Below are 13,131 nucleotides of genomic sequence, written 5' to 3' on the forward strand. Positions count from 1 at the left end.
GGCGCCGGGGGGCGGGGCCCCGGAGAGGCTCCACCTCCTGGAGTTCGTGCTCTCCGACCACGCGTACAGCGAGCTGCTGGGCCTGGAGCTGCTGCCCTTGCAGAGCGGGGCCTTCGTGCCCTTCTCCTCGTCCGTGTCGGATCAGGATGTCGTTTACATTACCTCAGAGGACTACCCCAGGTAGCGACCCCCGCCCGCGGCCCGCTCCCCGTCGCGTCGCGGTGAAATCCGCCGGGACTCTGGCAGAAGTACTTGTTCAAGTGTGGGAGGGGCCGTTTTCACGTTCCAGAGCGCACCCCCGGGGGGTCAGCCAGGTTCCCCGAGCTGCCGCGCCTCGGAAGCGTCAGGAGCAGGACGCTGAAACGAGGGGTAGAAAGCGCTAGTAGTAGTGCGGTAGGAGTCCGTGCGTCAAGATGCGGTCTCTTGATGAGATTCAATTGAATGCGAATAGTACCGAAGTAACTATAACAGGCTGTGCGTGTGACATTTCAGAAAATAAAGTGAATTCTTAAGAAGTTTAGACTGTTCTGGACTTGGATACGGTGCATGATGCCAGTTTAAAGTGAAGCCTGGATAGTATTTGGTCAGAACGTATTGCGGTGTTGATTTGGCACCCGCGTGTATGATTTATGTAAGATAGTGCATTTAGCTGGCTTAAAATGACATAATTGAGTATCATACTTTTCAGAAAGTTCATCGCTGTGTTCCTTTCACTTTTTAGGTCCCTTTTCCCAGGTCTTGAAGGAAGGTTCATATTGGATAGCTTGAAGCCTCATCTTATAGCTGCTTTAAAGGAAGCTGCCCAAACCCGAGGTATTGTTTAGTTTGTCTTTACATAAACCTGCTTTTAAAAATACAAAGTTTTTTTTACATAAACCTATTTTTAAAAATATGAAAATTTTATAAATTTTCTGTGAAGTTGAACCGATATGAAATTGCCAGGAATTCCACACTCTAGATCTGTAAGTCCGTGATTTCAGATGGGTCACCCTAAGGTAGTGGTTATATGTTAAGGTGTTTCCATACGACTCTCTGACATCTCAAAGAATCGAAAAGTGGTATCGTTATTTCAGAACCTCTCCTGTCCCAGTGGGGGGGGGGGGGAAAACATTTATGGTAATTTCTCACGCAGCTTCCTAATGCTTTCCCATTTCCCCTCTCATGCGGGCCCCCCCCCAGCCTGCTGTCTTGTAGCGTGTGCAGTAGTGAGCACAGCTGTTGTCGGTTGGATTGCACAGAGGAAGGAGAGACAGGTTCAGTTCAAGGTCAGAAGCTCCCACGTGTCCAGAGCTCAGGTCTTGTACCCGTCAGCCTCCTGTCGCCCGTACCGCCCTGTTCTCCTGAGTTGTGTGTGGCTGTATGGGGTTGGCTCCAGGGACTGCAGACAGATGAACATGTCAGGAATGGGGACTCCTGAGGTCTTGGCAAAGGGTGGGTGTCCTTTATATTGAGAATTCTTTTTAGTAAAAGACAGAGGGTTCGGGGTGGGGGGAAGGCACCATGGTTCTAAGTTCAATGTCACCTTTCAACTTTTACCAGCATCTTTTCCATTATAAATCCGTTGCTTGAACTTTTTCTAAGTTGGATATTGGCCTGAAAAATTCTGGATTTGTCCCCCTGGTTCAGGTTATAAAGCATATTCTTTGTGGTGTGTCTTTTACAGTATCTGCTGTTTTCAAGGATAACGAGTAAACGACAGGTCACTACTAATTATGCACGTATTTATTTACATACAAGTGAAAGGAATTGGAATGGGGGACAGAGCTAAAGATGAGGCCATGGGGACCCAAGCTCCGCGCGTGTGCAGTGCTGTTAGCATCAGGATCTAGAACCCTGACCCAAGAACTAGAACTCTCAGTAACCACCAGTTGCCCAGTTTTGAGAGTTCTGGGCATAGAATTAAAACATGAGGTGTTTTTCTCCACAGTGGGTACTTCTCTGATTTCATAGCTCAGGTAAAATCTGTCTCATTATTGGATAGTTTTACTTGTCTCACGTTTAGAATCTGGAGCTAAACATTAAGGTATTGCTCGTATTTTCACTCTCTGCCAAGACCACCCCGTTACTGTTAGCTGTGCACATGTTTCTATCCCTTCCTTTGTGGGGAAAACAGAACAAAGCTTGACTTTGATTTCCTCTCTTGAATTCTGTCCTGGTCCAGCTTCTAGAAGGAGTAGGGCTTGCTTATCATCTGTATTTCCTCGCCATCCATTATTGTATCACTGCAGATGATCATTGGCCTCTGCTAGCATTCCAATAAAATTGCCTGGCTAGGTTGCCAGTTAATGACTTCTTCTATTGTTTTTTGTTTTGTTTTGTTTGTTTTTTATTTATTTTTTATATTTTTAAAAATAGTTTATTGTCAAGTTGGTTTCCATATAACACTCAGTGCTCATCCCAACAAGTGCCCTCCTCCATGCCCATCACCCCCCTTCCCCTCCCCCTGACCCCCATCAGCCCTCAGTTTTTTCTCAGCATTCAAGAGTCACTCATAGTTTGCATCCCTCCCTCTCCCCTACTATTTTCTCCCTTTCTTCTCCCCCACGGTCCTCCATTAGGTTCCTCCAAATCCTCCTATGCGTGCAAACATGTGGTATGTGTCCTTCTCTGCCTGACTTATTTCGCTCAGCATAACACCCTCGAGTTCCATCCATGTTGCTACACATGGCCAGATTTCATTCCTTCTCACTGCCATGTAGTATTCCATCGTATAGATAAACCACATCTTCTTGATCCATTTGTCCGTAGATGGACACTTAGGCTCTTTCCATGTTTTGGCTATTGTAGAGAGTGCTGCTGTGAACATTGGGGTCCATGTGCCCCTATGCATCAGCACTCTTGTATCCCTTGGGTAAATTCCTAGCAGTGCTATTGCCGGGTCATAGGGGAGCTCTACTGTTCATTTTTTGAGGAACCTCCACATTGTTTTCCAGAGCGGCTGCACCAGTTTGCATATCCACCAACAGTGCAGGAGGGTGCCCATTTCTCTACATCCTCGCCAGCATCTATAATCTCCTGATTTGTTCATTTTAGCTACTCTGACCAGCGTGAGGTCAGGGTGGTTTTGATTTGTATTTCCCTGATGAGGAGGGATGCTGAGCATTGTTTCATGTGTCGGCCATCTGGATGTCCTCTTTGGAGAAGTGTCTGTCTGTTCATATCTTCTGCCCATTTCTTCACNGAAGCTTTTTATCTTGATGAGGTCCCAGTTGTTCATATTTGCTCTTGATTCCCTTGCCTTTGGGGATGTGTCAAGTAAGAATTTGCTGCGGTTGAGATAAAGGAGGTTGTTTCCTGCTTTCTCTTCTAGGGTTTTGATGGTTTCCTGTCTCACATTCAGGTCCTTTATCCATTTTGAGTTTATTTTTGTGTATCATGTGAGAAAGTGATCTAGTTTCATTCTTCTGCATGTTGCTGTCCAGTTCTACCAGCACCATCTGTTTAAGAGGCTGTCTTTGTTCCATTGTATACTTTTTCCCGCTTTGTCAAAGATTAATTGGCCATACATTTGTGGGTCCAATTCTGGGTTCTCTACTCTATTCCATTAGTCTGTCTGTTTGTTTTTGTGCCAATACCATACAGTCTTGATGATGACAGCTTTGTANCTGAATTTATGAATAAGTTCTAGTAGGCTTCTGGTGGAGTCTCTTGGGTCTTCTATGTAGAGTATCATGTCGTCTGCGAAAAGTGAGAGTTTCACTTCTTTGCCAATTCTGATGCCTTTGATTTCCTTTTGTTGTGTGATGGCTGATGCTATGACTTCCAGCACTATGTTAAAGAACAGTGGTGAGAGTGGACATCCCTGTCGTGTTCCTGATCTCAGGGGGAAAGCTCAGTCTTTCCCCATTGAGGAGGATGTTAGCTGAGGGCTTCTCAAAGATGGCTTTTATGATGTTTAAGTTCCTTCTATCCTGACTCTCTCTCGAGGGTCTTTATTAAGAAGGGATGCTGTATCTTATCAAATGCTTTTTCTGCATCTGTCAGTAGGATCAAATGGTTTTTATCTTTTCTTTTGTTAATGTGATGTATCACATTAATTGATTTGTGAATATTGAACCAGCCCTGTACCCCAGGAATGAATCCCACTTGATCATGGTTGGTAATTCTTTTTATGTGCTGTTGGATTCGATTTGCAAGTATCTTGTCGAGGATTTTTGCATCCGTCTTCATCAAGGACATTGGCCTGTAGTTCTCTTTTTCTGCTGGATCTCTGTCTGGCTTGGGAATCAAAGTGATGCTGGCTTCATAAAATGAGTCTGGNGTTTTGAGCAGTTCTTTAGCTGTCATTTCTTCCTGGAATTTCTCTGGAGGAGACTTCTTCTGTTTCTTCATTTTGCAAATTTTTTTAATATTCTTTTTTTTTTTTAATGTTTTATTTATTTCTAGGAGGGAGAGAGNGGTTTTTTTTTGAGATGCCTGCCTAGTGGTTTGTCAATTTTATTTTTTCAAAAAACCAACTCTTGGTTTTATTGATCTGTTCAACTGTTTATTTGGATTCTATATTGTTTATTACTTGCCTGATTTTTATTATTTCTCTTCTCTTACTGGGTTTGGGGTATTCTTGTTGCTCTCCTTCTAGTTCCTTTAGGTGCGCTGTTATATTTTGTACTTGCGCTTTTTCTAATTTCTTGAAGTAGACCTGGAGTGCAATGTACTTTCCTCTTAGGACTGCCTTTGCCGCATCCCATGGAGTCTGAATTGTTGTCTTTTCATTTAGATTTGTTTCCATGTATTTTTGAATTTCTACTCTAATTGCCTGATTGGCTCATTCATTCTTTAGTAAGGTGTTCTTTATTATATCCAAAAGAATGGAGGTTTTCTAGACTTTTTCCTGTGGTTGATTTCAAGTTTCATAACATTGTGATGTGACAGTGTGCATGGTATGATCTCAGTTCTTTTAGATTAATTGAGGGCTGCTTTACGTCCCAGTATGTGATCTCTCTTGGAGAATGTGCCACGGGCACTTGAGAGGAAAGTGAATTCCATGGCCTCAGGATGTAGCGTTCTAAATATATTTGTCAATTCCATCTGGTACAATGTGTCATTCAAGTCCATTGTTTCTTTAGTGATTTTCTGTCTAGTTGCTCTATCCATTGCTGTAAGTGGTGTATTAAAGTCCCCTGCTATTAGCACATTCTTGTCCATAAGATTGTTTCTGTTTGTGATTAATTGTTTTATGTATTGGGTTCTTTCGTATTCCGTGCGTAGACGTTTATCATTGTTAGCTCTTCCTGATGGATAGACCCTGTAATTATTATATAATGCCCTTTTTCATCCCTTGTTACTGCCTTTACTTTAACTTGCAGTTTTTCTGATATAAGTATAGCTACTCCAGCTTTCTTTTGACTTCCAGTAGCATGATAGATATTTCTCCATCCCCTTACTTTCAATCTGAAGGCGTCCTCAGGTCTAAGATGAGTTTCTTGTAGACAGAAAATAGATGCATTTTGTTTTTTTATCCATTCTGCTACCCTGTGTCTTTTGATTGGAGCATTTAGTCCATTTACTTTCAGTGCTATTATTGAAAAATATGGGTTTAGAGTCATTGTGTTCTTTGTAGGATTCATGCTTGTGGTGGTGTCTCTGGTACCTTGTGTTCCTTGCCACGTTCCCTCTTAGAGTCCCCCTCAGGATTTCTTGTAGGGCTGGTTTAGTGGTGATGAATTCTTTCAATTTTTGTTTATTTGGAAAGGCTTTTATCTCTCCTATTCTGTAGGACAGGTTGCTGGATAGAAGGTTCTTGGCTGCATATTTTTTCTGTTCATCACATTGAAGATCTCCTGCCATTCTTTTCTGGCCCGCCAAGTTTCAGTAGATAGGTCTGTCACCACTCTGATAGATTTCCCTTTGTATGTTAGGGCCCTTTCATCCCTAGATACTTTCAGAATTCTCTCCTTCTCCTTATATTTTGCCAGTTTCACTATGATATGTCGTGCAGAAGATCGATTCAAGTTACATCTGAGGGGAGTTGTCTGTGCCTCTTGGATTTCAGTGTCTGTTTCCTTCCCCAGGTTGGGGAATTTCTCTTTTATAATTTNGGCTAGCTTTCTGTCTCTTGTTAGTTTTAAAAGCTTGTTATGCACTGTGCACCTGTGGGTGCTGCTGTACCAAAGAAGGCTTTTTGTCCAGGGCCTGTCCGTTCAGGATGTTTTCTTTGAATTGTCTCTTCGTCTCTCGTTGAGACTTTGGTTATTTTATTTCCCTACTCGTAGTGGTATTTGGGACTCTCCACCATGTGTACTTTGACTTGTTTCTGGAGGTAGCCCTTTTCTTCAACTCCAGGAACTGAAGTTTCAAGGCTTTCAGCNCCTCTCTGCGCCAATGCGGGCGGCTCAGGTGCTGACTTTTTTATTGTTAAATCCTGTGGACTTTTTTTGTTGCTTTCCCCTCATCATCCTGAAGCTTCAATGTTGTTGCTCACGCCCTCTTTGAATATCTTGGCTTTTATTTTTATTTATTAAAAAATTTTTTTTTAAATGTTTATTTTCTAGACAGAGCATGAGTCGGGGAGGGGCAGAGAGAGAGACACAGAATCTGAAACAGGCTCTGAGCTTTCAGCACAGAACCTGATGCGCAGCTTGAACCCACACACCAGAGGATCATGACCTCCGCCAAAGTCGGACCTTAGTGGACTGAGCCAGGCAGTTTCCCCAGACCTTGGTTTTTATGACACCGTTCTCTTTTTGTGTCATTATGCTTCTCTGCCTGCTTCCCAGTATTATTTGTGAATTCCTGTACCTGAGTTTACCCCGTGCATATGGGCTAGTTTATTTTGAGCGGGAGAGAGAGGGAGAGAGTGCACAAGCCGGCTCTGAGCTGTCAGTGGGGAGCCAGATGCGGGGCTCGATGTCACGAACTACAAGATGGTGACCTGAGCTGCAATCAAGAGTCGGACAGTTAACCACGTGAGCCCCCCAGGTCCCTCTCACCTCTTACGTTTTGCTCCTCTCTCTGAGTGAGGCGGCCGGGCCCCCCACCGCCAGGCGTGTGTAAGGACTGCTGGACCTCCAGTTACCACCCCAGTCCCCGGAGGGACGGTGTGGCCCAGTGGTGATGTGCGAGGGCTCGGGAGTCACCCAGACTGGGCTCCCACCTGCCTTCCTCCGTTGTGTGGCACTGAACGACTTAGCTCGTGCTTCCTAAGCAGTAACCTGGTAACGCAGCGCCATCCTTCCGTGCGGGGGTGTCTGAGGCCCTGGAGCCTCGGCTGTTACTGCAGGTTGATGACGCGACAATAAGGCGTGACCAGGGAAGGCGGCGGTCCCAGCGCTAACTGGGTTTCACCCGCTTGGCGACGTTGCAGCAGCGCAGGTTCTGGGAGAGCCCACGGGGGTCACCCCTGTGACAGTCGCACGGCGACCGCGGCGCATCCTGAGGACTCCGTGAACGGCCGCTGTTGCCGTTTGTACTTGGAGGTCCGTGAGGGTCTCGAAGTCAGCAGTTTCCTGACTTGAGCCTGTTCCCCCTGCTTGGCTTTCTCTTCCCGCACCGCCTCTGTGGTGGCCTCGGGATCCGCAGTGGCCGCGGATTCCTGCCGCGTGGACCCCGCGCGGTTCGTGTGGACGACGGGGCTGCCTGTGGTGGTGAACTCGCTGTCTCCCGCGCCGGCTCCCGCGGCGGCCCCTCCGGCCTCGCGTCTCCCGCCCTGACTCCCCAGGCGCCCCCTCCGGCCTCGCGTCTCCCGCCCTGACTCCCCAGGCGCCCCCTCCACCTCGCCGTCCCGAGCTCTGTCCGGTTGATTGGGTCGCGAGCGCGGAGCCCTGTGCCCTGTCCGCTCGCCCCCAGCGTGCAGCGCGGGGGCCGCTTTGTTTCCAGGTGGGTGCTTGGTGCCAGCTTTTCCCGAACGGAAGTTCTCTCACACCTGTGGTCTTGTTCCCTTGCCCGGCGCGCTCTCGCCCTGCCCCGCCCCCCTCCTGAGGGCAGATGCCTCTCCCTGCTCGGGGAGCTCAGGACGCAGCCCCTGTGGGCCTTGCCGCCTAGCCATGACCCTGATCTTGCCGCGCAGACGAGAAGATCCTTGAGAGCAGGGGCGATCTCTTACTCGGCTTCTGTATTCGCAGCGCCTGTTGACCAGCCTGCATGGACGCGGCGGCGCTTCCATCTGCGGGCGGGGCTGGCGTTGGCGGACAGGAGCCGAGAGATGAAAAGGCCCATCTGTGCCTGTGTTCCAGCATTTCCTTCTCACATGAGCCTTCTGTCCTCGTACTTGCTCTCCGTATACAGCCATGTTCATCTGAGTTATTTGAGTGTTAAGTTACACAAGTAAATGTTTGACTGTCAGAATTTAGAGAATAGTTAGAAGAGTGGGTAGCTGGATTTGGAGGAAATAAATAGAAAAAAGTTAAAATCAGCCAAATGGCAGGAAAGCCTAATAGGTTAGCACCAGGATCCTACTTACTATTTAAAATATTTTCATGCTTATGACATGTGGCCTCACGCCTTGCTCTGTCTCATGACCAAAGACTCCCCGTAAACACTTGTCGGAATCTTCCCCGCGTACCAGGCGTCACCCTGAGTGGAAGCAATATGAAGAGGAATAAAAGTGAAGGAGCTCACAGTCCACTGGGGACAGCAGTGTAGATCATCCTGCCATTTAGTGTGATGGTCCCGCATCAAGCATGGAGAAGAGTCGGGGCAGGGAGGGCGCCGCAGGGCTGGGGGACCTTGCAGAGGGGCTGGCTGGCTGGCATTCTGTCTCAGACTTTCGGGGGAAGGACCGCAGACATCGTGCCTGGAGTATTCACCTCGTCCACGTGACCTGCTCTGCGGTGGTTTGGTGCTTGGTGCAGGGACAGCCTTGTGTATCTATATAGAAGTGTCCAGAAGAAGCAGTTCCAGATGTGTGGATGAGCAGGATTCCAGAGATGTTAGTGCAGGACTTGTGCCCGAGGGTGTTCTGGGTTACTACGTTCACAGCTGCCTTCTGACAGAGGGACTCTGTCTTAGCACGTGCCCCCCCTTCACCTGGCATGCGGCACGGCCTCCGCAGCCTCCCCACGCCCGTTCCGGCCTCTCCTGTTGATGCAGAGGCACCCCTGCTGCTGTCCCTCCCTGACATTTCCCCCACTTGTGGTCTGAAAATCTTTCAAAGGCTTCCCCTTTTTCTCTTGGAACAAAGGCCAAACTTCCTACTGTTTCCGATGAGTCCCCCCATCACGTGGCTTCTTTTTCTGGGTGTCATGAAGACTCCTGGCACGTGGAGAGGGTGTAACCGCGTTGGCCGTTACTGGGATTATCATTAGTGATCTCCTCGGCTGTCTCCCTCGGTCTTTTTCATACCCGGGAGACAGCCCGCTCTTCCTCCCTCGGGTGCGGCTGGTTCCCTGTGCCCCCGCACCTGGCTCCCTCGTGCTCTTCTGTCTCGCGGCCCGCATGTCCTCATGGCGTGCTGAGCTCCCCGTGTCACTTGTCCCCACTCCCATGTACCTGCTTCATCGTTAATAACCGTCCGTCCAAGACCCGCCTTTCCCCGTTAGACTGTGCATGAGGGCTTGTTTATTCCTCCATCTCTAGCACTCGGTCAGTATTGCCTCTCAGGTAATTGGAAGGGTGTTCAGATTAGAAGAGCTTAAGTTCTGCTGGTAGGACCGTGGTCTCTGTTAGCTGCCGAGTGTAGCCTGAGGACCCCCACATATACTAACACCTTACGGAGCTGTGGAGACGAACTTGATCAGAGAAACGGCTCCCCTCAGGCAGAGGGGAGCTTCGATGGCCATGGGGCAATTCTTTGAAGTTTGAAGTTTTGATGGTTACCATAAGCAAGCAGTGGAAATGTATGATAAAACCTCCCTTTATCGTAGAGTCAAAATTATGTTTACTTTATGGAGATACTCTGAAACTTGTACACCCGCCCTGTGCTGTACTCAGTACGGACTGATCACCCCGTAAGTCAGAGATCCTCCCTTTCATAATTCTTACGTGGTGTATCTGAATGTCGCACGATGGTCATCTGTACAAAAGTGAGGTAGGAGCTTATCAGATGACTTTATTTATGTTGTTGAGATGTAATTTATACATAGAGTTCATACTGCTCTCGTCTTTGCTCTCTTTAAACGAAGATGCCCCACCTTTATGTAGTTTGGATTTAGTTTGCATTGAAATATGATTTTAAATATAAAATGTATATTCTGCTATATTTGGACTTGTGTTTATGGCTTTTCTTTTATATATGATGTGTGAGATTCCATAGACAGTGTTAAGGTATAAGAATAATTTCTGTAGCCATCTTGTGAATCTGTGACAATTCTGGCATTTTCTAAGATTGGATTTAATTATATTCTAGCACAACAACTTCTCTGGGGATATTCAGGTATGAAACTCAATGTTGTGTTTATTTGTAGCCTGATGTTTTTGTTCATTTGATTCTTTGAATCCTGTTTTTTCATTTACCTGAGTAGCTAGAAATTATGTTAACAATTTTTTTTCTGATGCTGATAAATATTAAAGGAGAGAGGAAACCATACCAGTATAGGTATATAGATGGTGGTTGTGTGTACCACACAATCAGACCATACTTAAATGACTTGAAAACATCCATTTCATTGAACACTTAGTCTCAAATGAAAGGATTCTGCTGAAATTTGTATTTTAAGCTGTGGTTTCTAATGGGAGAGTATGAGAGTGAGCCATCTTGTGCACTTGATACACACGGATGTTTGAGATTAAAAAGGCTAGAGGGGAGCCAGTCCCGGGACCGTGGCTGTGGTGAGGAGCCCCTGCAGTGAGTGTGGCTCCCTGCTGCCCCTGAGAATGCCAGGGCACCCCCTCCTTGGCGCACTGAGGAAAGCACCGTGGCTGACACCGTGCTCATTAGGAACAGGCAGCTGATTGTTCTTACAGAGCCTTGTGTGTCATCTTATTGACTGTCTTTTGTTTTAAATAAAAATAATTTAAGTTTTTTTTTTTTTAATATTCATTTGTCATTAAGAGGCAGAGAGAGACAGAGCATGATCATGGAAGGGGCAGAGAGAAAAGGAGACACAGAATCTGAATCAGGCTCTGGGCTCTGTCAGCACAGAGCCTGACGCTGGGCTCGGACTCACAGACCGTGAGATCATGACCTGAGCTGAAGTCGGATGCTTAACTGACTGAGTCACCCAGGCGCCCCTAAATAAAAATATTTTTTGACTCAACTGGGATTATCTTCTGCCAGTTCATGTTTCACTTGGAAAATTAGAGGATACAAGATTTGCTTCAGGGAAATTGTTTTTATGGTAAATACTATTTTTGGAATCAATCAATTCTTTGAAGTAACCTATACCTATACTCAAACTGATTGGGAAACCAAGTCATTGTTATTTTGATGATTCCCAGAAATAATAAATTTGGTTTCTAGCTTGTTAGTGGCATGTCCTCCACAGCTACTATTATTGTCTATTCTGAAGCCTTGATGTAGCCTGTATTTTTAAGGGATAGTCAAAGAGGAAAACAAAATGGCGACAGGAGTAGGCTGAGTGGGTTACCGTCTGCCCCGGGGTACTCTGGGTAATGTCAATGGCCTTTCCAGTTGGTATTGCATCTCGTCTTCTAGACGAACTCTAGGAAGGCAGCCACAGAGTGTCAGTGTGGATTCTGGGGAAGATATTTGGTCACCAGTGCGATATTTAAATCCCCTTGACATGGCCCATGTTAGAGTAGGGACCCGTGGTGCTGCCGCTAGACACGCTCTTTCCTTTCCATTCTTGATTTGGCCTTTTCTTTTCCCTCCTTACCTTTTGTTTCTTGGAAGATTTGACTCATCTATAGCTTCCCGTTGAATTGGACTTGCATTCTGTCACATGTATATTCACAAAAAGATTGGGACACCCCTTCACAGTGGAGCATTGTTAGAACTCACCAACCATCAAGGCTGCCGCTGCCACGTTCTCTCCAAGAAAAGCACAAAAGCTGTGGCCGTGCTCATGACTTCGAGGTGCAGAAGGGTCAGCGAGCTGTGCCTCCACTTGTGCTCAAGCATAGTTAAAACGCCCAGTGAGGGAAAGCAGTGAGGACTGGCCTTCCTTGTTACGTAAACGTCATAGTAGTCTCTATAATATCCTTCTCTTAACCCATGTCGAAAATCCGTCCCAAAGATAGTGAATCTCGGCATATGAGTAAATACAAATGAAAATCAGTTCAGTCTTTGAAGAGTGATTCACTATGTTGATGTTACCATTTTGAGCAGATCGATAGTGAAGCAAAAACTACTCTTAAACGAGTTATTTCTGAAATAATCCTGTCCGATACCAGTTTAGGTAAAAGGTTTCTGTCTCGAGGAACACTTTCGCTATTGTACACTTCACCTCTTTCAACAGTGCTGCTGAGTTTAAAGGCCGAGGTAGCAAAAACTGAGTCATTTATTAAAATGGTATAAACCCTTTCTTGCTGATACTGTTAGAGGTGCTTTACCCTCCCAGTGGCTTTCTCCCCTCAGGCGTGAAGGTGTTTTTCTGTGTTAACATCTATACTTCAGGACGAAAAGCTTAAATACAAACCAAATAGAAATCAGGACTAAAGATTGAATCCGTTCGAAGTACTTAGAATTGTGTCTTAAGTTCTTTTCTCTCTCCTTTATTTTCTCTTACATTTTTTTCAGCTGAGCATGACTGGTGTGTTAGTTGCATGTTATATGTGGTGTGGTGTTTTGTTGGCATTTTGTTTATATGCTAATATTAGATGATTTTCCTGAAGGTGGGTATATGTTTTATAAGTTGCCAGTTTCGTGCGAGGATACCAGATAGGATTATCTACAAAACGCATGTCACGTGGCCACTATTAACACAGAACAGTGTATGCACATTTAATGTTTTGTTTTCAAAGTGTTCTGAATTTTAATTTCTAACTCTTTTGTTTCTTTGTGATCATATCCTTGCCTTGGGTAGTCTATTAACTCAGTAACCTTTTTTTTAGAACATTGTTGTTACAGCTTAATCATACAAAATATATTTTAATGGCACCATAGGTCCAGGAGGCTATACTAGTCAGACTGCTGACAGGACTGTATGATTTCTTAAGTGTAATGACTCAACTTACCTAAATCACACAATGTAGAAACTGAAAGTATTCAGAATTGGGGTATTGCCATCTTCCAAAAAGTTGCAAAACTGTGCCCTTGCTTAAATTTCTGCGGCAGTAAATTTAAAATGCCTTATT

General features: G+C 45.8%; 1 protein-coding gene across 1 annotated transcript in view; it reads left to right on the forward strand.

Annotated features, from left to right (window-relative positions):
* SACS (sacsin molecular chaperone) overlaps window positions 1-13,131 on the forward strand; it is a 39,852-nt gene that overhangs the window by 12,405 nt on the left and 14,316 nt on the right. The window contains exons 5-6 of the mRNA XM_077745351.1: window positions 1-180; window positions 722-813. The exon at window positions 1-180 is cut by the window's left edge and continues 1,258 nt beyond it. Of these exons, the coding sequence (XP_077601477.1) occupies window positions 1-180; window positions 722-813 (272 nt within the window). The remainder of the gene's footprint in view (window positions 181-721; window positions 814-13,131) is intronic.

The sequence above is a fragment of the Crocuta crocuta genome, unplaced genomic scaffold (genome assembly GCF_008692635.1).
Source record: "Crocuta crocuta isolate KB4526 unplaced genomic scaffold, BGI_CrCroc_1.0 scaffold258, whole genome shotgun sequence".
NCBI lineage: Eukaryota > Metazoa > Chordata > Mammalia > Carnivora > Hyaenidae > Crocuta > Crocuta crocuta.